Genomic DNA, 25,792 nt, shown 5'->3' with positions numbered 1-25,792 from the left:
TCCACCACAGGAATAATTTTATAAACAGTAATTCTCTGTCGCCAAAGAAGCATGCAGTGAGAATAACAAAATACGAAATATTTATATGTGCAGTCTGTTTAGGGAAAAAGACTATATCTTTAACTTCCCTGGTCGAGGGAAAAGGTATCGCCTTGGTGTAAGACTACCATTTAGTATTGAAACCTTACTTGAAATGACCCTTTTGGTTACCAGATCTTAACAGCCAAGTACTTCCCCACAGTTTTCATTCCCATCTCCTTCCCCTCCTCACTATCTTCAGCCTCACAGCATACCTCAATTGAGAATGCCATAGTCTCACCGGCTCCACGTGGTTGGGAGCAGTTCTCTTGCTCAAAACATCAACATCAAAATCATACATATATATAATTACTTAGTCGACATACTGATCTGCAAGTGTCTTGAGTGGAAATCCACTACACAATCAGACAATAATTCCACTTCAGAGCTTAAACTTGTACGTAAATCATAGATAGATATAATTCTCAAACATTTTCTATTTGTTTCAAATTATATATAGTTTTCTAGTAAAATCCTTTGAAACACTTCTTTGTACACCTTGTTTACACGATCTTGGTAGGCAAATATAACTTTTTTTGAAAATCCACATTTAATATTTTAGAAATCAGTCACATCGGGAAGTAAATGAAATTCCACCACGATTAACTGTTTCCAAATCAGAAATAATAATAAATTCAGTCTTCTTCCTGTTAATAAATATACAGGATGTCCGGGAACAAAGTACACCAACTTCGGAGGGGGGGAGGGGTGACTATAAATGATTTTTTAGAAGTAGAAAATAAATTGTACTTTTTTTCTAAAATCTTAGTTTTTAGGTAAAAAATTTGAATAGTACAAATATTTTAAAGAAACAACAAAGTGATAAACCCCCCCTTTCAAATTTTATTTAAAAATTCACCAATCCCCAACGCTTCTGAAGTAAAATTTTTGGGAGTAACATTTGATAGGAAACTCAAATGGTCTTCCCATATTAATAATTTAGTTACTAAATGCGAAAAAAATTTAAATATCATCAGATCATTATCTGGCGTTTGGTGGGGAGCTCACCTTACTTGCATTAAGTTGCTTTACAACGCACTTATTCGAAGCCATCTTGACTATGCCTGCCTACTTTTTAGTACTGCCTCAAAAAATGTACTTGATAAATTAGACAAAATTCAGGCTAAATATTTGCGAATTATAACTGGAGCGATGCAATCGTCACCCATCAATTCCCTTCAAGTAGAATGTTCTGATCCTCCTCTTTATTTAAGGCGTCAACTATTTTTTTTTTCAAATTTGTTCTTAAATGTTTAAATTCTAAATGTCATCAGGTTATCCCCAGCGTCTCGTTGTTCATTGACTCAACCCATTCATCTACAATCAGAGCTTCAACTAAACCTCTACCTGACATCTATAAAAAATTTAAATCGGATCGGAATCATTAAAAGTCATTCCAATCTCCCGGCCAGAACTGTCAATAATATGTTCAATGACATTATTTCATCCAAATGGCCCAACTTTTTTCTTTTATTTACTGATGGATCCAAATCTCCCGACTCTCCTAACTGTGGTATAGGTATTAACGTTTACCACAATAATTCTAATGACAGAATATTTCATTCAATTTCAAATCAATTTTCAATATTTTCAGCCGAGTGCATTGCAATAATAGAATCTCTCATATATATAATCAAAAATAATTTTGAACATTCCCTCGTTCTCTCTGAATCTCTCAGTTCCCTCCAAAAACTTAAATCCAGTCCTCTTCTTCATCCCGATGATCACTTTGTATGCCTTATTCGAGAGATGCCTCCATTCAAAGCTCTGTTAAAACTGTAACTCTGATTTGGATTCCTGGACATGTTGGTATCATGGGTAATGATATTGCGGATGCCTTGGCAAAACAAGGAGCGTCCAATCCTGTTGTTACCCTCGTAAACCACATTCCCCTATCTGACATTTTTTTCATCATCAAAGATAGATCCCGCAATGTTTGGTCGGAGTATTAGCACATTGCTAGTCAATCCAATGGAGCCTGCTATGCATCAATACAAAAGACTATTCCATCAAAACCGTGGTTTCAGCAATTCCCTCATTTTGCCAAAAAAAAAATTTCTTCACTCATTCGAATGAGGATCGGACATTGTTCCGTTCCTTCCCATCTTTTTAAAATTCACGTCGTTGACTCCCCAGATTGTACATTCTGTGGTCTAGAAGTGAGAACTTTAGATTACATATTTTTTGGCTGTCCCTCTCTATACAAATATCCTCTCTTCTATCAAGCCTCATCTAAAATTGCCTCCCCTCCATTCAACATCTCATCTCTTCTAAGTCTGAACTCGACTCCAATTTTCATTATAATTTTGAAATTTTCCTATTTAAATAAAATTAATATTTAAATTCACTTTTCATTTCTCAATAATTTTAAATGATGGCCAAGAACACCCTTGAAGGGTGAAAGCCAGAAATAACGGAAAAAAAAACAAAGTGATAATAAATATTCCGGAGGTAGACATCAATATATATCTAATCGCAAGGAAATATACAAACAACATTTAATGGATTTATATTGAGAAGTTAAACTTTTGATGTATTTTACATTATAATAAAATTACATCAAATGTAATTAAAATTGCACAATATATAATAAAAATTACAATAATTACATAATATGTAATAAAAATTAAAATAATTTCACAATATGTAATAAAAATTAAAATATTTACATTATATGTAATAATAATTCAACATCGGAGAAAGCCAAAATAACACATAATATGTAATATTATGGGATGTGATGGATTGCAGAGAGAAAGTAAAATTAAGGGCTAAAAAGGATGTATTTTTTTGATTAGATAAATTTATTTTGTTGTTAAGTAAGTATTCAAACATATTTGTGATTTCCTCATTTATAAATGCTTCTAAATTATCTTATTTAATACCTATAACATTTTTATGCATATCAACTAGTTACTGTGATTTTATTAAAACTATAAACTTATTAGATTAAATGATTTGTGAGTGAAAAAAATCCTTTATATTTAAACAGTGTAAGTGTCCTTTCTAAATAATATAAAACTATGATTCCTCGTCAAAAATCACCTGAAAACCCTGTGAAGAAATATCTTATAGTGAGTCTAGAAACGTTCGATTTGAAGCACAAAACTGGTTTTTATTTATGTTTGTTGTTTGTTTTTGGGGTGTTATGCCGTGTTGCGCTAACTCCTTCTTTAGCCGACGTTTCGGACAGCGTTGCAGTGTCCATCATCAGGGCAGATCCGGTAGATCCGAAGATGTGTAAATTGTATTTACACATCTTCGGATCTACCGGATCTGCCCTGATGATGGACACTGCAACGCTGTCCGAAACGTCGGCTAAAGAAGGAGTTAGCGCAACACGGCATAACACCCCAAAAACAAACAACAAAAATGCTTTTGGCCGTGAGAATCTAAAAACTTACCTGGTTTTTATTTATTTTGTAAATAATTTTATAACAAAGAAAAAAAATTAATCAAGTGAAACTGTCACAGATAATCTTAGCTATAATACTGTACTTTTCCTTTTTAAAGTTGTTTCCTTTACGCGTTCATATATTTCTATTGAAAAATATTGTTTTTACTAGTTTACAAATATATTTTTTTCGAGTAATTTATTTTTTATTTGTAGTCCACTCAAGCGAATCGATAGGAACACCGTCAATTTATCTAAATAATATTTTGTTGTATTCATAATGTACACCAATTCGTTATAAAGATTAATCAAAATAGTGATTTAGCATTAAGCTTCGCCTTAAATTATCCCCACTGTGTCTACGCTATAATTAGATTTAAACATAATAAGATTTTTCAGAATAACCCAACCTTTTTATTACCAATATAAAATCAATAATGTTCCCCTCACATGTCAGTGAAATTAATGATCTTGGCGTGATTTTGATTCAAAATTTAACTTCCTTTCACAAACAAATTCAGTAACCAACAAAGGATTAAAAATGCTTGGTTTCATTTTTCGAAAAGGCAGAGACTTTCGTGATACTTCAACATTAAAAATCTTATATTCTTCTTTACTTCGTAGTCAAGTCGAATATAATTCTTCTATCTGGTCCCCTCACTTCAAAATCCACTTGAAAAAAATCAGCATAAATTCCTTAGATTCATTAACTTTAAACTCGGTCTACCAATTGAAACAATAAACTTCAAACACTTGATGAAAGAACTAAACTTATTAAAACTGGCAGATAGAAGACTTGTTTCCGACTTGATTTTTATTTATAAAATTGTTGGTGGTATTATAGACAGCCCTGATTTATTAAGTCTAATTACCTTACATATACCTATAAGAACTTGTCGATCCAAAACTCTTTTTAATTGCAATAAAAATATCAGGACTGAGTCATTTAGATACTCGCTTTACCTAAATTGCATGCAGTTGGCAATATTTTATAAGAAATCGTAGATATGTTCAACTTTACGGAATATAGTTACAAGAAGGCTATAATAACATACCTCAGTAATAATAACAATTAAGTTTAGCATAATACCATTCTTTTGTATGGGTTCTGTATAATTTTAGATGCAAATTTTAATATTGATTACTGTTTCACTGAATTGTAATGTTCGTATTTTCAAATGTTTGTAAAAGCTTTTATGAGCGTAAAATAAAAAAAAATCTAGCAAAATTATTGATGTAACTAATCTCACTAAGTTTTGTTCACCTCACAAAAGTGCTGTGAGGTAAAACTGCCCCCTGAAGCCAGAGAGACTATGGCATCCCTTATTGTGGTATGTTGTGGGGATGAAAGTAGCAGGGAAGGGAAGAAGATGGGGAAGGGAAAAGTGGGGAGAAACTAGCTCTTCAAATTTTGTCACCAAAAACGATTAAAGTTATTTCTTGTTGGTTGTTGCTGATTACCTTGTTGATTATTTGCATTCCTATCTCCGCGTTGATTATTTCAAGACCAGTTGCCTCCTTGTGGCGGCATGGCTCCATTCCAATTCATTGGTACGTTATTTCCACCCCAGTTGCCTCCTCGTGGTGGCATGGCTCCATTCCAATTCATTGGTACATTATTTCCACCCCAGTTGCCTCCTCGTGGTGGCATGGCTCCATTCCAATTCATTGGTACATTATTTCCACCCCAGTTGCCTCCTTGTGGCGGCGTGGCTCCATTCCAATTTACTGGTAGATTATTTCCACCCCAGTTGCCTCCTTGTGGCGGCGTGGCTCCATTCCAATTTACTGGTAGATTATTTCCACCCCAGTTGCCTCCTTGTGGCTGATTGTTTCCATTCCAATTCATTCCTCCTTGTTGTGGTCGTCGTCCATTATTTCCTGGCAAGTTTCCTCCTGGTTGATTGTTTCCCTGTTGATTGCCTTCCTGTTGATTATTTTCAGCCAGGTCACCTTCTTGTTGCCGATTGTTTTCATGCCAATGTTTTTCTTCTTGCTCTCGTCGTCGCCAATTTCCTGGAGCCTGGTGAGATAAGGTTATTTGCAGGGCCAGCACCACTGTAAAATACACATTGACAAAAAATCAATCAGCTGCATGTCTTGTGAGTGAAATTAAGAAATTTTAAATGGAACTATTAAACAAATGGTAATTCATTATTGTAAAATAAATTGATCAAAAAGGATGTGGGAAGGAGTATTTGACAAGCTGGGTCCACAATCTTGAAATCATATATTTCTATGATTTTATGAAATCATATTTTTCTATGATATATTTCTATTTATTTGTTATTCGTCTATTCCATTAAACTGAATCAAAATACTATTCCATTAAACTGAAATTAATCAGTTTATCAACAAAGACATATTATGTATGACAAAGAAGACGTACAAACAAATAGATTGTATCTATGAACCATTGCAGTAGTATTTCCAAGCGACCAAAAATCTTATCATTAACGTACTCGTATCTAAACCGATTTCAAATAATATTAACGAATGGTTCTCCTTTATCAGCTAAAAAAAATACATCTATTTTGATACTATTGATAGCTTATGAATATGTTGAATAACTGGTTTGGTTATTTGACATAAGCAAAATTATTGATGTTGACTGCTTGTTTTGTCGCGCCATAAACTGGTTTGACTGGCAAATTTATTTTTAAAGCCCTCAATTTTTCCGTTTTAATCGGGGGTTCCCAACTTTTAGGGCATTGCCCACTTTTGTCGAATATTTTTCCCTATAACCCCCCCTCCCCTGAAAATTTAAAAACGTACTAGGCCATTGAAAAACAAATAAATGTTGTTGATTCTTATCGTTCGGGAAGTTATATTTCAAAGAAAGGAAGCTACTTCCTCACAAATTACTTTTATCGTCTACTGGTGGGCCATATACCCAATTTGAGAATCACTGGTCTAAATGAAGGAGCAAAAGATTACACTGATTTATTTTTGGGATATTATGCCGTGTTGCGATACCTCCTTCTTTATCTAACGTATCGGACAGCATTACAGTTACATGTAATGTTTTCCTAAACATTGGCTAAATAAGAAGGTAGCGCATCACGGCAAAATACCCCAAAAATAAATCACTATAATTCTTTGGATGTAAAAATCTCAAATCATATCGAGCAAAAAATTTGCCTAAAATAAATTCCATTTAAACTATTTTCGTGTCATTTGCCACAAGTTTCATTAAATTAAATTTCCACTCTTATTCCCACTGGAAATTATCTAACAATGTTACACCAATGTTAAGTGTTCACTAACACTTAACACTGTTCCACCATTTCTATGCATTTCAAAAATGTTGTTGCTTTGGTGTAACATTGTTAGATAATTTTTTGTTTTAAATTTATTTATTATAAATTTGTTTACTTATTGTTAATTTATTAAGCATTGGCTGTTTATCCCGGTAGCTTTTCTTAGTATCTATTCAATATTTAACAATATTCAATATTATCTAACCTAACCTAACCTAACCTAACCTTAACTAAACTAACGTAAAATGTATCCACTTAAACACCAAAATCAATAAAATCATTTGTTAAGGTTGAAGAAAACATGTTTTACAGTGAAAAGGTTAGTAAAGAAAATGTTAAAATGTTTGTTTTCTGATATTTACATCACATGCTGACTTATTTTTATCATTTATTATTCATTCCTTCCCTCGCTTGTAAAATAGCAGATTTACATTTCATTTATTCATTTATATTTAAATCATATTTACAACAAAATTCTGTTATAATAAACCTATTTTCATTCATTTCACCCTAATGATTTGGTTTTGAAAATTGTCTAAGCTAAGCCACAATATTTTCTGTTGCAAAAAAAAACAAGTTCGTGGGTAAAAATTCCATCAAAAACTACCTAAAAATTTCTTTAAACAACATATAAAAAATACCTAAAAATAAAAGTGCTTAAAAATAAAGCCATGTTATTTAAGAGCAGTAATACGAGTTTAAAAGTTGTCCACTGAGAGCCACGGCGCACTTTAAAAAACATTCAATGATCCTTCAAAAGAACAATAACACTATTTGATGTAAGAAAACACCATTTTAAGTTTCATCCTCTTATTTCTTTCTGACTGGGCAGGTTTCACTTTATAGCAGGCATCTTCAGACTGATCCCGCTATCAGGTGAAATCAGTCCGTTCAGAAAAATGGTAAGTAGAGGAACGATTTAAAAATCGTTTTGAAATATAAAAAATCCAAATAATTTTATTCCAACATGAATTCATTTGAAGTTTCAAAAGTATTTGTAATCATAACAGTGCGTTTATTGAATAATGCATATATTTTCTAATAAATAAATCTTTTAGGATCAAAACAATCTTTGATTTAAGATGCCAAATATTATTATGTAAATGCTTTAATACATGAAATTTTTATTTTAGAATATTTATTTATTTCATAATGTTATTTAAAACTTAAATTAAAAATTTATATGTACGTACATATTTAATAAAAACTTGTGAAAACTAAGTATGAAAAAAAATATGTAAAAATTATGATTGTACTTACAGTATGCTATCAAGATAAGCTTTTCAGCCATTTTCAGTGATATTAAAACAATTTTAATCAAGAATAAAACGGTAAACTCTCTACGAGTATAGTATCCGGAGCTCCTGACAGATCAATGCAGAATGTGGTCTAGAATGGAGTTTGAATTACTTTATAACGTACTTAATGATATTTTTATCCTTATAACTGCTATATGAACCGGTTCAATAATAACTCAGAACACTGACAACTGAAACGGGAGGTGGCAGGGAAGACAACGGGCGATGGCTTGTTGCAACACTGAAACCTAATTGTGCCTTCAATATCGACGCAGGTAAAAGGAATGTGCTATTTCTACCAAGGAATGTACAATCAGATGAGTTCTAAACGAGTTTGGCATTCATCCCACTGATGGCGTGATCTCATGCTTTTGCTTTGAGATGAGAATGAAAATGGCAGCCATGGCTGGTGCGGGCGTCTCCTTTGTTTAGTGAGTGATAGGAGTTGAAAACAAGCCCTGGAAAAAATGCGAGAGCTACCCTATAATCATCATGCTCATATGTATGCGAATGACTGAGAAAAGACCGAAAAAAGATGGCCGCTTGATTCCCGGACACGAGGGATGGACCTCGTTACCTTCATTCCAGAATAAATTCAGAAGAACACGCCTGGAAAAGAATGCTACCTTCAACCAGAAGAACCGCAGTTGTAAATTCCTTTCTTTTAACCTCTCCCTGGTTTTATATGCAAAATATTAAAAAATTATAATTTTTGATGACTTACTCAACTACCATACTAGGCTGATACCCTTATTATGGTAGTCTTACATTTTTTTATGTAAGAATAACAATAATAAAACATTACGGAAATGGAAAGTGTTATGGTAATTTATTTATTTTTAATGCGTATTATTATAGACACCATTAAAAATAGAAATGAAGATAAAAGTAAATAAATGATATATTTAAGACTCAGGTATTCTTTGAACAAGGGTAATAAAAAAGGATTTAGAATTAATTGATTTTATATCTGTGTTGAAAGCATTGTATATTTTAGGAGCGATGAACCAAAATTGTCGCTGAGCGAATGTGATTCTAGTTTTATGAACCACGCATCCCAGGTTTGATGAAAAGCGGGTGTGTGTTGATGTAGTGGAGACACCAGCAGGTTGTTTTTCCGTATTTAGAACAAGCTTGCTTAGTAAATATTTGGCGAATATCTAAGACCCTAATTTGCTTACAAATAGTTCGTTTGAGGGGTGAGTAGGTTTGCATTTAAATACAATTCTTAAAATTAGTTTTTAAAATGTAATAAATGGATTAATAATAGATTCAGCACAGCTACCCCATCCCACAATACCTAATGTTGCTAAGGATTGTAAAAGGGTAAATAGACGTTTCTTAGAGTCTCCAAGTCTAATTTGGACCTAAGAGAGCAGAATATATGGCACAGCTTACATTGTCTTTTTACTGTGTCATTTATTTGAGCCTCCCAGCATAGTTGGTCGTCTATGATTATTGCCACATATTTAACTACCTTCGATGGTTTTAGGGTGGAACATGTGCAATGGATTTTATGTGAGGTTTCATGAGTGGTTTGATTGAGTGAACACGAGTGGATGATTATTGAGGACAGTTATTGGAAGCATTATGTTTGCATAAAGAAAATGTCATATATTCTTTTCCGTGGATATTAAGTGTGAGAAGGTTTGTGTATGGCCAATGCTTTACTTTTATTAGGCCATTATTAGTTTTATGAGTTACTGATTGCCATGATTAATCTTCAAATATTTATACTATATCATCTGCAAATGATGGTATCTTATCTGGTATAGATGGTATCTTATATCTATATCCACGGTACAGAGTGTTTTGATGTATATAAGAAATAAAAGTGGGCCTAGTACACTGCCTTGAGGTACTTTGTAGGACATAGATAATTTTTTGCTCATTTGTATTTTATCAGAGCTGATATGAGTTTGTTGCGATCGGTTTGTTAGATAGTTTTGAAACCATAAAAAAGCTACTCCTGCTATTCCAATTTGTTGAAGCTTTTTTAAACAGTAAGGAATGGGAGACCGTATCCAATGCTTTTACTAGATCGAGAAAAACAGCAAGTGGTTTGCGACCAATGTCAAGATTATGAGAGACGAATTTGGTGAGAGCGGCTTTCGTATCTGAAGCACTCCTTACCTTTTCGCAAGCCGTATTGGTTATCTGATAATATTTTATCCTCAAGAAATTTACAGTCTATGCTTCACCGCATTTTTAAATATTGTGCCAAGTAGGGATATCGGTTGGTAGTTGTTTACAGATATTTTGTCACCCGCTTTGAAGATTGGGATTATTGTGGCCTGTTTTAAGCAACTAGGAAATAAACCAATATTGAAGCTTACATAGATAAATTACATGTTTACGATGTAAGGCAATATATTTTTGTTTTTGATAACTTCTGCTGAAATCTGATCTTTTTCGGAAGAGCTTCTGTTAAGAGATTAGATTATTTCTTTAATTTATATTTCAGAGGTGGGAGTAAAATAAAATGGATTATAGCTGAGAGTTACCGTAGGTACGTCGTTTGGCGTCTCCGAGACTTTATGTCTCAAATATTTTTGCTAGTTTAGGTCCGATATTGGAGAAAAATTCATTGAAACGGTGAGAGATTTTTTTGTTGTTGGAATTAACATGTATTGTTTGGTCTTCGATATCCATCTTAACAATGGGTGTGTCAGTTTTATTAATATTAGCTATGTCTTTTGATTAGCTATATTGATAGATGTTAGAAGCCCTTGTTCTTATTTTATACTTTCATTAATCAAGGATTATGATATCCTCGCCTCTCTGACTGAAAACATCTAATTCTAACGATAGGACATACAGATTCAAAAGATAAAAAATTTGATGCTTTTTTCGAAAATTTAACCGCGTATTGATACTTACTTTTAGGTAAGAGTTTTTAATTATTTGCATGAGAAAAAAGATAACAATAAATATTTCAGTATCTAAAAATATAAATATTTTAGAAAAAATATATTTTGTTATTTTATTTACTTGTAAACACTATAATTTAGAATTAAATTAGACTTCTAACCAGAGACACATTTAACAGTTTTATGATTTACATGGAATGAAAGTTTTTGGTTGTTCAAATGAAGCATAATGTTTTCATAAATATGTTCAAAATTTGGCGGATGTGACTAGCAAAATTAAGTTTTTCATCCAAAATGATACCAAGGTCTCACTTTTCCGTGATTCTTTCTAAAGCTGTGTTATTAATTGAGTATTCTAATTAAAACAGGAGATTTATTTCTGTTGAATGTCAAGGTTTTCCACTTTTCTAAATTAAAAAAATGGATCATTTCGTATTCACCAAAGTTGCTAATATTTGACTGCATTATTTGACAATGATTTACTACAGTATTTTTTATATGTCATTAGTAGCGTAGGTTTACAAAATCATACTCAATTGAAATTTACTTAATATGTTTCATTTGAAAACCGAAGATAAATTACAAATTTATTTGTATAATTCTATAGAAATACATGAGGTTTGCGTGTTTACCTGCATTGAAAGACATCAGGTTTGCGTGTATATCTGCATAGCAAGACATGAGGTTTGCGTGTATACCTGCATAATAAGACATGTAGTTTGCTTGACAAAAGTCAAACCCATGCCTAGTTAAAGTCAAATAAAGGGTGCAGCAAAACTGACAGTGTAGTTTTAACTGACAGTGTAGTCGGTACATCCCGTGTGGAGGGATTAGGAATATGGGAAGGGTCGTGTGTCAAAAGGGTAATGCCATTATCACAACACCGTGATTTCGCCGTCTGCATGTTTTTTTTAAATGGCCGTTCTTTCTGCGCTACCCAGCGGGCTTTATTGCTGCAATTTGCGACTCGTGGGGATACTCAAAGAAAAATGTTTTTAAACATCGGCCAAAAATTTTGGAAGAATTCAAAGATCGAAATCAGTAGTAAATCGCCGCTACACCCGTCGAGATGCGTCAAAATCATCTTTCTGATGTCACTTTCAGGGATTGATGCATAGAACGGCTTGTTGTACCAAATAAAATAAAATAATCCCCGTTTCTGTAAGTGAGGACGTTTTTTTAATGGCCTTTCAAAACTGCTTTATCTGTTTTTGCATTTTCTGTTTTGCCGCACCCTGTGCCGTTAAAAATTACAGGCTTAGTAGGTACTTGAACATGAGGAAAAATTTAATAATATGATTCATAAAAAAATACCACTTTTTCGTTCAACAGTAATAATTCAGTGTAGACAACTTTTTATGTTTGCATTAAAAAAAACCCAAGACTTTTTGTTTAAATGCCATATATCTTCTTTGACGTTTTTTAGAACGTGGGTTGAAGAAATAAAAAGCTACATAAGCAATGGAGCCAATTCCTGATCCTGATGTCATAGATGTCTCAAATTGAGTTCTTCCAAGGTGTAAGGCTGAAATTTAAAAAAAAATTCTTCGGGTACGCTATATTTTCTTTTGTCACTTTTTTAAGGTAAAAAGGTGCAAAAATGCCCTAGTGCGTGATGAGAATATGTTTTAAATACTCGGCCCACAATAGTAAAAGCCAGGAATAACATTATATTTGTAAATACACGCACATTACTAATTTTTTCGATGGTTATAAATAATAAAGTTGTTACCCGACTGAAAATTGTACGCTTTATAGAGAAAATACAAGGCCGACTAGAGTGGAGGTCTGGGTGCGCAACAACGAAATTACGAATTTAGTGCTGTCCCCAACTAACACAACTCTTTTATTTATATGCTTTTTTATATGTATAGTATAGTGGTAAAACTAAGTACATTTTAGCAGTAACAACGAGTATCAACAAGAATCGCCGCCATTTGCAAACTGTTGTTGCTCTATTATGGCTAAGTACATACTTAATCACATGACACCTCAAAATCCGTCAGGCGCCCATGTCACTCGCAATCGTTGTCTAAAGTATGTATAGTACATATATTGGTGGAACGCAATAACATGAGAAACGTTTGAATTCAAAATTCGCTGGAAACAAATAAAAGTGTATCTTACTTACCACATTTTATCTTGATTTTGTGAGATAATGACAAGTATATATATTGTAGCGTTATTGCCTACAATAAAATAAGTTATCATAATCACATAAATTTTTTAACATAAAAAATCTACTTGATTGGATGTTTTTTATTTCGCTTTTCCAAGAATACCTATTTCCTGATAACACGCAGAACTTGACGAATGAAATCATAAGAAGTATAATTTAATATTGGTTTGCCATGACTTCACATAGTTTTAGGGTTCAAAGAACTATCAACACAAACGTGAGCATCTTTTGTTTTTTATTTATAAATATGTTTAAAGTTGATCTCGAGACAAATATTGGATCGTAAAATTCGTGAATTGTTTTTGGGATATTATGTCGTGTTGCGCACTTCACCACAATCTTAGATTAGTGTTACACATCTGCCCTGATGATGGACACTGCAATGCTGTCCGAAACATTGACTAAAGAAGGAGGTAGTGCAACACGACATAATATCCCAAAAACAAATCACTATAATACTTTTGGCCGTGAAAATTTCAAATCATACGAGTATTATAATTGTTTTATTTATTTTGCGACCCACAAAATAAACAGTTTAGTATGTATTTCATCGTGTTTTATTTTTGGGTTATTGTGCTGTGTTACACTTCCTTATGAACCTAGCCCGTAATATTGTCCTTGAAAATAAACTAACCAACCAGAATAAAATTCATTTCTGAGGAAGGTTTTAACTCCATTTTGTCAGTAATTGACAAAGATGTTACAAATACCATATTTAGTTTGAAAAGATCAACAACCCCTGGAAACGACAATATAACTGTTACAGCATTAAAAGCTGTATATAAGTAAATCAGAAAACCAATTGTTTATATAATAAACACCAGTTTAAAAAAGGTGTATCCCCAAATAATTACAAGAAAACTATTCTCACTCCAGTTTTTAAATCTGGTGGAGAAAAAAATATTTCTAAATACCGTACAACAGGGCTTACATCAAAATTAATCAACAACTACATATAAGAGAAGAAGATAATGAGTCCACATCAATTGGGCTTTAGGTTCAATCTCAGCACACAAGATGCAATTGCTAAACTAACATTGACAATAATGCAAGATTTGGATAATGGAGAAAAGTGTATTGGTATCTTCATTGACCTCCGCAAGGCATTCGATAGGATTTCACATTCCAAACTCACAAAAAAAAAATCAAATTGGAATAGATGTAATAGCGCTATCATGGTTCAAAATTCATTTAAAATATAGACAGTATATCTATTTATTATATAATAAATAATACCTTGTGAACCCAAAACCTCATCTTTTATCATACCGCAAGGAACTGTCAGCGGTCCAATCTTTTTTACTATAATATATGTCAATAAAATTTTCACAATCCTAATATATGGTGATATCATGTCTTATGTGGATAATACTGTACTGATAACAAAAGGAAAAATATGGGAGAAGGCAACAAGGATAGCAAATTCCAACATAAATACATTAAAAACATGGTTCTGTAGTGGTACGCCACTACTCAAGTCGGACAGTGTCAGATACTTCTTAGTACACAGTAGTACCTAGCTTCCTAGGCCGTGGTAAAACCTACTGGACACTTCGGCCGTTGACTAGAAGTCAAACCGGACCATACTTGAAACTACCGCCCTATTTCTACAGGCATTGAGCGACCGCTATAATCTTCAGCGTTTTGGGCGGCAACACATTGTAGCGATAGTAATTAAAATGTTAGGGAACGTTCTTAGGTGCAACTTGAATGGCATTGGAACCTACTAGCAAACACCGTAGGTACTGTCTATTTAGCTACCCGCTGGATGATTATCGATGCAATCGCGCCTTATATAAGCGACAGCGGGAATGTACTAAGGCAGTCTACTACTTACATATATGTTTAATGCGCTAATCAAAACAACTTAATCGATTACTTAAATAATCCTTGCTGTGTTTGTTGTGATTAATTACTGTGTGATATATAAAATATTGCAAAAAATATTTACGACTGTTTTATCCCAGCAACAGAATAAATCCCTTATAAAAATTTACATAGTTTAATTTCAACATTGAACACATCTTCAAACTTCGCAACAGTTCGACATACGATTAAAAAAATATCTTTTTTTAAATTTTTAAACTAAATTTTTCTCTTGCCCAATCTATCTAACAATAAGGAAAATCGTTTGGGGAGAGAATTTTGACCGTAAAAAACGTTCATATGTTAATTTTTAAAGTCATCCTGCAAAACCCATCGATATTTCTGACCACGCAGCTGTTTACTTCTTTTTGTGCTCTTAGTGTAAACAAAATTTTAAAAAATATTACACTGTTAAAAATTTACATATACCATTTCAATTCAACAATTTCTACAAAAATAAGTAACCAAACAAGATCACGTAGAAATCCCTATGTATAAAACTAGTGCTTGTCAACACCATTATACTTATAAAGGTACTAATCGTTTTTAATGCACTTCAAGATAAAAACCAAAATGTTTTGTACCAGAGTAAAGTTGGCCTCTCAGAAGCTGGGTGCACTGTACATGGCCCGCAGATACTTTAATAGTACACACCTGCTGACCCTGTACAAATCGCAAGTGTGCCCTACTGTCGAATTCGGCAGCCATCTCTGGTCCGGAGCCCCAAAATACCTGAAAAAAACCCTTGACACTGTGCAGAAACGAGCGGTCCGTTTGATAGATTCCCCAATCTTAACATACGGACTGCAATCTTTAGAGCATAGGCGTCAGGTAGGTATGCTGTCCTTGTTCTATCGGTATTACAATGGAAGATGCTCTGAGGAACAAGCTTCATTGATCCCTTCGGCACCAGTGCGTAGTCGGGATACACGCCAAACGCGCGCCCAACATTTGTACACGGTTGACATTTGTCACATGAGAACGGGTCGCTTCTACGATTCGTTCTTAAGTTCAATAGCTCGGCTGTGGAACGAACTGCCGGCCTCTGTGTTTCCTCCCTCCTACAACATGGGAATCTTTAAGACCCATGTTCACTCCTTCCTCTCCACAAAAAGACCCTTCCACACAGCATCCCCAAAGATGATATAGGCCCTGAGAGAAATTATTTTATTCAGGGCCTCCTATGTGGAGTTAATACAAAAATAAATAAAAACTCAATAAAGAAGAAAGCATAGTTTTACAGAGACATACAAACAACCGTTTGTATAATAAACAGTTGTGTTAAATATAAAACACATTTATTAGTAGAAAGATATATTTTTTTACATGATTTAGGCGGGTTGTTTCACAGAATTTGAACAAATTATCGAATTTCAACATTAATTTTCAAGTTCTGTCAAAGTCCTACTCAAGTTATGTTGCTATATAATAATGGGCCAGTTGCTTCACAAAACTGAAAGAAGAACGGAACTTGAACAGAACTTGAAAATTAAATATGAAATTTGACAAATTTTTCAAATTCTGTGAAACAACCCGTCCTTAGAATCTAAATCCACTGATTTATGTTCTGTGGTGGGTTAGAACCATAATTCATGAATTAGGGAGGAATAACTAACAGGAATAACTGATTTTGATGAAATTAACTGTGTGAATAGGAATTATTCATTACGAGTCCCGACTGCCCAGAGCCTGTAGGATTTTACATATTTATTTATTTAGACTTAGACTTATGGTAGTGGAGGAGAGAAGTATGTATGTAGGTAGGTTTAGAAGTACCTGGCTATTCAGAGCTGGTTCGTAAACGATATGTTTCTTGACATTTTATTTTTATTTACTTTTTATGTAAAACAGTGAATGCAATCATATTTCACACAAAAAAATGATGATCATAATATTACATTTAACAATAGATGAGACGCAACGTCTTGTGTTAAACAATGATTTATTACAATTTTGAAGTCACTGAAGTTTAAACCGAACAATATCTAATTAATTTTATGACAATAATAAATTCAATGATTGTCCATTAAAATTAGCGTCGTAAACAGTTACATGCTAAAAAACAGTCCGTACCTAGCATTGACTTTTGTTTACGTTATATTGAGTACTTTTCTTTTAACATCTCAGTAGACATGTCAAAATTCATAGTTAATTTAACGCGTGCAATCCGAAAAAAAATCCGGAGAAAAATTTCACATATTTTTAAGCTCATTTTATATCGAGTGTATATTTCAGTTTTTTGAAATAACTGGCCAATAACAATATAATAACATAACTTGAATAGAATCTTCACAGAACTTGAAAATCAACTATGAAATTATAATGAATTGTTGAAATTCTGTGAAAAAACCGGTTCTTAGTATCTAAAATACAATAGTTTGTACTTTCTTAGTTCCACTACCATCATTTTGTTGCTGGTTACTGTCATGTATTTCCTCATTGGTGAATATTTCGATTTCGATTTTCTCCCTGTTCGTTGTTTCCTATCAAATTTCCTTGTTGCTGATTACCACCATGCTGATTGTTTCCAGGTGAGTTTTGTTATTCTTTGATGTGAATACCGCACAAGAGTCGGTTCTAAACCATCTGGAGCAGTGAGACTATGGCATCCCCAACTGAGGTATTATGTGAGGATGTAGGTAGTGGGGAGGAGAAGGAGATGGAGAAAAGGAAGGTGAGGATTAACATCTTCTCCACCAATAACGGAAAAAGCCGTTTCCTGTTGGTAATTGCTGACTACCTTGTTGGTTGTTTCCATTCCAACTGACTAGTTGATCAGTTCTACCCCAGTTGCCTCCTTGTGGCGGAATGGCTCCATTCCAATTTACTGGTAGATTATTTCCACCCCAGTTGCCTCCTTGTGGCGGAATAGCTCCATTCCAATTTACTGGTAAATTATTTCCACCCCAGTTGCCTCCTTGTGGCGGCATGGCTCCATTCCAATTTATTGGTAGATTATTTCCACCCCAGTTGCCTCCTTGTGGCGGCATGGCTCCATTCCAATTTATTGGTACATTATTTCCACCCCAGTTGCCTCCTCGTGGCGGCATGGCTCCATTCCAATTTACTGGTAGATTATTTTCACCCCAGTTGCCTCCTCGTGGTAGCATGGCTCCACTCCAATCTACTTGTCGTGGTTGTCGGATATTGTTTCCTCCCCAATTTCCAGGAGCCTGGTGAGATAAGGTTATATCTAGGGCCAGCACCACTGTAAAATAAACATTGACAAAAATCAATCGGCTGCATTTCTTGGCCATCAAGTCAAAATATTTAACTTTGTTTTTTTTTTTTATTGGAGAAAACCCAAATAAGACAATAATAAACATGAAAAAAAAAACATTTTTTGGAAAATTCACATGCATCCTTTCCATTTCTCACAAATTAACATAGCAACTGAAAAAAATATATTAAACGTTTCCAAATAAATTTCGTACAAATTATACAAATTTTCGAGAATAGAAAGTAAAATAAAATAGTTCTAAAATGTTGCTAAAGTGAGAAATGAAAGTTCATAATATGCACAGGAGGTATGTCAAAGTTGTTGTTTTATTAATATTATTTATAGGAAAACAACTTTCAATTTTCTACTGAAATGTATCAAAAAATATGTCAAAATCCTTCAAATTTTTTATATTGATTAAACAATTGGTATATTCTTCTGATTAGATACCTGACACCAGTATTTGAGCCTGACCAGCTAATGTAGAATATGTCGTTAAACCAAGTTGTTCTGGGTGGTAGTTTAAAGTTTATTAGTTTGAGCAAGTCGGCACAGTAGATTATGTTATTGCAGACTTTATACCGGGTCATGAAGTCAAGGTATCTTCGTCAGTTAGAGAAAGTGGATACGTATTATTCTATAGCATATTCTAAAAGATACGTTTAGAAGCGTTCATTCTGAAAATGAAAAACCGCAGATTTTTTTTTTGGATGATTTTAATACTGCCTTTATATATACCGTAAAGTGGAGTCCATATGGAGGAACAATATTAAGGTCCATAACTAGTATATGGAAAAGGAGAAGGTATGTTTCAGGTTTTCGAAATACACGGCTGTTTCTGATAACAAAGGACCAGTATGATGTAGGTTAACTTCTACCTGTCAGGTAAAACTCCTTCACTAAGACATTTATTAAATATTATGGAAAGCAGCACAGTAATGACGCAGCAGGTCAATTAACTATTGAATCAATGGTAATTGAGTATTGTAAAAAAAATTGAAGGATGTGAGAAGGAGCATTTGACGAGCTGACTCCACATTTTTGAAATCACATGCCATTTTTGTCTTAGCTTGGAATCTCGTTTTAAAAACTTTAAAAATAATTGAGAAAAAAACACTATTTAAGCATGTTTGAAGTGGCTGAATCATTTAATGACAATATACACGGTTGTCCGTAAACATGTAGTACAAACTGAAAACTGGCGAATCTTCAACACATTTGGAGTCGATTTTGTGGACGGCATAATTTCGAGTAAATAGAATGTGTATTATTTTAGTTAAAATTTGAAAAAAGTTGGTTTCTAGTTGAGTACTATCATCTGATTTGTCTTTGAAACTTGGTTAAAGCGTAGAACTGCCACCATAGGTTATTTGACTATTATTTTACCCTTATTTGTTGAAAAAAACGATGAACTCAGATCAAAAAAAAAGTTATTTTGGGTTCACACTAGGTTGGTAATTAAACTGCCTTTTTAAGCCAAAAAAAATTTGAAAAATATTAATAATATCGAATTTAAACTGACCCCACAGAATCTGAAATCATGCCTGCTGCAGAAGAAAGGGTGTAACGGAATCCCTCCTGGCGCCTATCAACTCCGGATGAGGACCGAATCCGACACGGTAATATTTACCGTATCACCATGACAGGAGTCCGCGGTGTCAGCAACTAATAAATTCTCTCTTATCAAGTACTAATAATTTCTCTTCGAATCCAACAGGTGTAGCAAAGAAAAATCGTTTTCATGATAACTTAACACAGTGACAATTCAACACACTTTTAAAAAGTGATATAAAGTCACTAGAGATAATGAAAACCTAACCTAACCTAACCTAACCTAACGTTCTTAACCCAGCTAATAATGTTTTTGTTTCATCACTTTCCGTGACTTTATATAACTTTTTAAAGATGTGATGATATATTCGGTCACCAAAAAAGTAATACAAGATACAATTAAGAATCAACTTCTTCTCCAAATATAGAATGGTCTTTAAACTCTGGTAAATGTACCACTAGTAGCTATAATATAGTACATTTTACTTACAACATATATTTATTTTTCTACTTTTCTTGAATCTGCGTAAAATACATAATAGGTATCTACAATAATATAATGTACACTCCTCTTCCAAACACAAGCTAATGCTTCTTTGGAAGAGTAGTATTAAATATTGTCATTGTTAATTGTAAGCCTTATTAGGTACTTTTATGTACTTTTCCTTTAATAAAAAAAAATAAAATAAAAAAGATGTACAAGATCATATGCCTTTCGGTTTTACGAAATAAAATCAAAAAAGTAAACGAAAAAGGCGAAAATTTCAATAAAAATAACTTTTTTCCGAAATAATTGTTCTTCCACCATATAATTTTGCCTATTGATAAATAATATAAGAGAATGGTTCACGTTGATCATCCAATCGAAATGCCTCTATTGTGATACTATTTATAGCTTAAAAACATGATGGCGAACTGGTTTGGTATTTGATATTAGCAAAATATTGATGATGAACGCTTTTTTTGTTGCCATAAACATGTTTACCTGGTAACTTCTAAAGCACTCTTATTATTTGTCTAAATTAGGGTCCAGTGCCCACTTTTCAAGAACATTTTTCCTTATCCCCCCCGTACCTCTCGGGAATCTTTTTAAAAGAACTATGCCCAAGGTCAAACTAATAAATACTGTTGACTTTTATCCTTCGGAAAGACCGATTTCAAAGAAATGGAGCTAATAATTTTTTGGAATAACTTTGTAAGTAATACTTCAAATTGTAATATTTAATTATTGAAGACAATATTAGCGATTCAATAACGAAAATCTGAAACGGTAAATCAGAAAAATATACGGTCACATCTAGGACTCGAACCCAGGACCCTTGTCTTGCCGGGGCACCGCTCTACTAACTGAGCTAATGTGCCCCGGCAAGGCAAGGCAAGGGGTTCGAGTCCTAGATGTGACCGTATCTTTTTCTGATTTACCGTTTCAGATTTTCGTTTAGGAATCGTTAATATTGTCTTCAAAAGAAATGAAGCTACTTCCTCACAAGTTACTTATATCGTCCATTGGTGGGCCATATTGCTCAGATTGAGAATCACAAGTTGAAATGATGGAGCGAATTACTCCAAAAGCAAATATTTTCGTGCCATTTGCCACTCGTTTCATGATAATAAATTTCCATTCTTATTCCAGTAAAAACTGAACACTTCTAAAATTATCTTCACCGAAAACAATAAATTTAATTGCCAAGGTTGAGAAGATTGAAGTCAAACATGTTTTATAATTTTGTACGGTGAAGACGTTATTAAAAAAATAGTTTTATTTCTGTTTCCTAATATTTACATCACATTCTAACTTATTTTAATTTATTTTTTTATTTCCTACACTTGTTTTGAAAAAGCAGATTTACATCACATTTATTAACAAAGAATTACTGTTTTTTATATGTTAGTTGCATTTATGCTTAACAATGATGATTTCATTCCCTTAAGCTTATAATTTGATTTTGAAATCAAGCTAAGCCACAATATTTTTGCTGTTACAAAAAAGAATATATTAAATAAAAATATATTAAAAAATAACTTAAACTTTCTTAGAAACCCTATGTGCTTTAAATAAAGCCACGCCATTCAATGAAGTATTATAAAAGCTATCTAGCCAGAGCCACGGCGCAATTCAAAAAAACCTTCCTTCAAAAGTCACTTTAAAAGAACAATAAAACTATTTCATGTTTCAATTCTTCCGCTTATTTATTTCGGACCGGACCGGTTTCATTTTATTAAAGGCATTTTCAGACCGATGATAAGGTGAAACCGGTCCTAACCAAAACAAATATAAGTAGAAGAAAGTTTTAAGATGTGTTTCGATAAATAAAAAAGTGTTAAAAATGGAATTACAAGATAAATTGTTTTAAAAGTTAAAAAATTGTAAAGAATCAAAATTATAAAATTAAAATTATAAAGAATCTAAATTATGAAGAATCAAAATTATAAAGAATCAAAATTATAAACGATCAAAATTATAAACAATCAAAATTATAAAGAATCGAAATTATAAAAATGAAAAATATAAAGAATCAAAATTAAAATGAATAAAAATTATAAAGAATCAAAACTATAAATAATCAAAATTAAAATGAACAAAAATTATTAAGAATCAAAATTATAAAGAATCAAAATTATAAAGAATCAAAATTATAAAGAATCAAAATTATAAAGAATTAAAATTATAAAGAATCACAATTATGAAGAATCACAATTATGAAGAATCAAAATTATGAAGAATCGAAACTATAAAGAATCAAAATTATAAGGAATCAAAAGAATGAGTTTTTTATTAATGCAGATGTTTTTCTTGTGGGTTCAAAACAAGCTTTTATTTTACCATACAAAATACTTAATATACTCGTACATTCAACCATGCTATAAAACCATTAAGAAATTGCGTTTTATGTTAATTTATTGCAAAATTTTATTAAAAACATAAAAAAATACATATTTGCATGTAATATTTAATAAAAAAATATGTATATATATTTAAAAAAATAAATAAATTTACCAAATTATGTTTGTACTTACTGCAAGCTATCAAGAACAGCTTTTCAGACATTTTGAGTTAAGTAACTTTAACCAACGACAACACGTTAAACTTTAACTGGTAGGTGCGAGGCTGAGCTTATGGCAGATGATCGCAGAATGTTGTCTGGAATGGCGTTTGAATTATTTTATACCATACTAGCGACCCGCCCCGGCTTCGCACGGGTGCAATGTACTAACGTGGCATCATAAGAGTCAGAGCGATACATTTACTATGCGATCAATTTTTTAGCGCTAGAAATTAACAATTTATGGTTCCAAACAGTGCGTTTACTAATCATTTTAAAAATACATAATTTGTTTATTAATAATTTATTATAAACATGCTTTTTAGCGAATTTTTTAGATTATATTAGCTGTAAACATCATTTTATTATCTTGTGTCAGACGTCATTTTGACGGCTGCTCGATGTAATGTGACAATATTTTATTTGTTAAAGTTTATTGTAATCATTTAATTTTTTTAAACTTTTCATGATTCCTAATTTAACGACTATGGTGAAAAAACGGTACGTATTTTATCTACTTTTTCTAATACAATGGTTTATACCTACAAAGATCGCCGCCGTCAATGTGACGGTTAAGGCCACTAAGCTGAGTTTCTTTATAACTCTTTTCCACTAAGTTTATAACATACCATTTCATGATTCGATCTCACAAAATGAAAGTACTAATCTGTATTTATCTTTCTTTTGGTATCGCATATTATTTGAACTCGATTTGTACAAAAATTGGTTACTATCTTTTGGTATCAGTTGTTAGTATTATAACCCATGTTGATCTCTGCACACGTATTTCCAGTCACCGCATATTTGGTTCTTTTGTTTTTTTTTTGTAGAATGTCTTCTGCCAAATGTATACATAATTAAATAAAGTAATCAATTTCAAAAGTTAAATATTTTCTATTATTCCAAAAATTACACTCACATGTGATCAGCCGTCAGTATGACGGTTAAAGTCTTTATAGGCGTAAATTTGGCTGCCATCATTCGTTTTGTATTGCTTCTTTGAAAAATAATCGAAAAACCAATATTTTCCTGTTTAAAAGAGTAATGTGTAATGTGTAAGAGTAAGGTGTGCCTTGAAGATTTTTGTTCACCTTTCTCTTCCAAGAGTCACTTTTTGCCGCTGATTTCCAGATATTTACAAACTTTTCTTTCTTTTGTCACTTTTTTGTCGTTATTGTTAGTAAGTTAGTGAATAACGGAGGAGGATTTTGTTAAAAAAATTCCCTCCTGGACGCCTTGCAGAGCCCCCAGATCCCCCTGACCCCCTAGTAGGTGAAAATACAGAAATTTAAGTCAGTGAATCTATCGTTCTTAATTCAACAAAGTATCTTCTCTTACCCAATAAAATTCAACTCCTCTTTGACTTTACAATCCCCACCAGCTTTTCTTCAATCTGCTCCAAAAAACTTCTTTCTCCCCATTTCCGAGGCCCCTATATAGTATACACATCTTCCTTCCTCCGTGGTATACACTCACAGACCTGAGCGAATCAAAACCATTCTCCCTTTCAAATTTGGTAAATTCCTATAAAATGGCCAGAACCTTTCTCTTAAGCCTGGAGGTGTAAAAGCCGAGGGTCGATTCCGAATCTTCGTAAAATTCCTAACGGGGTCAGCCATCACTTCATTCAAAATATATTCATATCTTCAAAATCCAAATTTAAAGCATTCATTACCAATTTAATGTTACTCACTTTGGCCTGGTTAGAGGTATCTCGACCGATCTCGTCCAACCCAGAAATCCTGTCTTCACCTTCAACCCCCCGACATATCGGTAATCCCATAAAAGTCAGGAGGCTAAATTACAAGGACTCCTCTGAGGGCAACATTTCCTGGAAATCCTCCCAATCTGTTTTTATCTCTTCCATCTCATATATGCTTATTCTTTAACTCATTACCGGTTGAAATGTACACTTATGCCACCACTCAATATTTCAATTGCTGCCGTTATGTCCATACCAAAGCTGCATGCAAATCTCCGTCCAGATTTTTTAAATGTGGAGAAAATCACCCAGCTGACCAATGTACTTTTTTTTTCTCACCTAAATGTTTCAATCGCTCGAGCTCTCATTTCGCCATCAATTCTTCTTGTCCAGAACAATCTAGCCAAAATATTAAATTTTCTATGGCCTCTCAGAACTTGCCTTTTCTGCATGCTTCTAAACTATTTGCGCATGTTAAAACATCATTTGCTGAGGCATCATCCAGCAACTCTTCATCCAAACCTCTCCCTCCTCAACAACAGCTTCTTCTCGTTCAACTAAAATCACATACAAACACCCTATCTCTAAACCGGCTCCTAAATACGATCAGCAACAACACAACTCACTACTCCTAATGGTTCATCTCTCTCAAATGCCACAAAAACGCAAAGAATTATTGTCCGTCCTAAACGAGCTCTCTCAACATTTTTTAAGAACTCTCCCAAGATAATTCTCATTTCTCAAAACCCTTATTATGTTTCTAATTGACCTTTTTTCTTCTGAAACTAATTTACCGTTCCATGCTGCTTCCATATTAAAATCACTTTTTCAAAGTGACTCAACAAAATGTTAGAATATAGCCGTAGGGATATTTTTAACAAAATTAACTTCCTTAACCTAACCCATTAAATTCAAACCTTGTTTATATGGCTGTTATCTTGGAGACATGATTTACTCTATCCACCCAATTTATGTGAGAGGGTACTCCTGTCTCCGATATGATCGCCTTGATTCTGCGATCTGCCCTTTTTACTAAATTCAAACCTTGTTTCTGTGGCTGCATGTAGACATGATTAACTCCATCCACCCACTTTGATGTGAGAGGGTACTCTCGTCTCCACGATGATCGCCTGGATGGTTGCCATGTACAAGCAATTGGTGCTTTTGTACACTTAGCAATTGGGGCTGTTTAAACCCACGCCCGTTATATGGTAAAGTAGTCGATGACTGGTTTTAAACATACTTAACTATTTTTAGTTTTGTTTGTAAAAGTCATTGAGTTCGCAGATGATATAGCTTTCTTATCATCTGAAAACATCCCACAAGCTAG

General features: G+C 33.1%; 2 protein-coding genes across 3 annotated transcripts; both read right to left on the bottom strand.

Annotated features, from left to right (window-relative positions):
• Positions 1–2,861: 2,861 nt before the first annotated feature.
• On the bottom strand, positions 2,862–8,162 carry LOC149419680 (uncharacterized). 2 transcript variants are annotated; one of them, XR_016302795.1, is made up of 3 exons: positions 7,993–8,162; positions 3,483–5,530; positions 2,862–3,186 (listed from the first exon to the last, which is right to left on the bottom strand). XR_016302795.1 is itself a non-coding variant. In XM_089637231.1 (2 exons), exons 1-2 carry the CDS (start codon positions 8,021–8,023, stop codon positions 4,974–4,976), a joined length of 588 nt encoding a protein of 195 aa, XP_089493357.1. In that variant the 5' UTR covers positions 8,024–8,162; the 3' UTR covers positions 2,862–4,973. The 2 variants fall into 2 exon arrangements, 1 of the variants encoding a protein (XP_089493357.1); XM_089637231.1 differs by having other exon boundaries at positions 2,862–5,530.
• Positions 8,163–16,242: 8,080 nt separating this feature from the next.
• On the bottom strand, positions 16,243–22,875 carry LOC149419679 (uncharacterized). Its single transcript, XM_089637230.1, has 2 exons — positions 22,735–22,875; positions 16,243–18,153 (listed from the first exon to the last, which is right to left on the bottom strand). Exons 1-2 carry the CDS (start codon positions 22,763–22,765, stop codon positions 17,627–17,629), a joined length of 558 nt encoding a protein of 185 aa, XP_089493356.1. The 5' UTR covers positions 22,766–22,875; the 3' UTR covers positions 16,243–17,626.
• Between the last annotated feature and the right edge of the window lie 2,917 nt (positions 22,876–25,792).

The sequence above is a fragment of the Hesperophylax consimilis genome, chromosome 11 (genome assembly GCF_061612785.1).
Source record: "Hesperophylax consimilis isolate HC1 chromosome 11, BYU_Hcon_1.0, whole genome shotgun sequence".
Lineage (NCBI taxonomy): Eukaryota > Metazoa > Arthropoda > Insecta > Trichoptera > Limnephilidae > Hesperophylax > Hesperophylax consimilis.
This window is presented reverse-complemented; position numbering and strand designations above follow the sequence as displayed.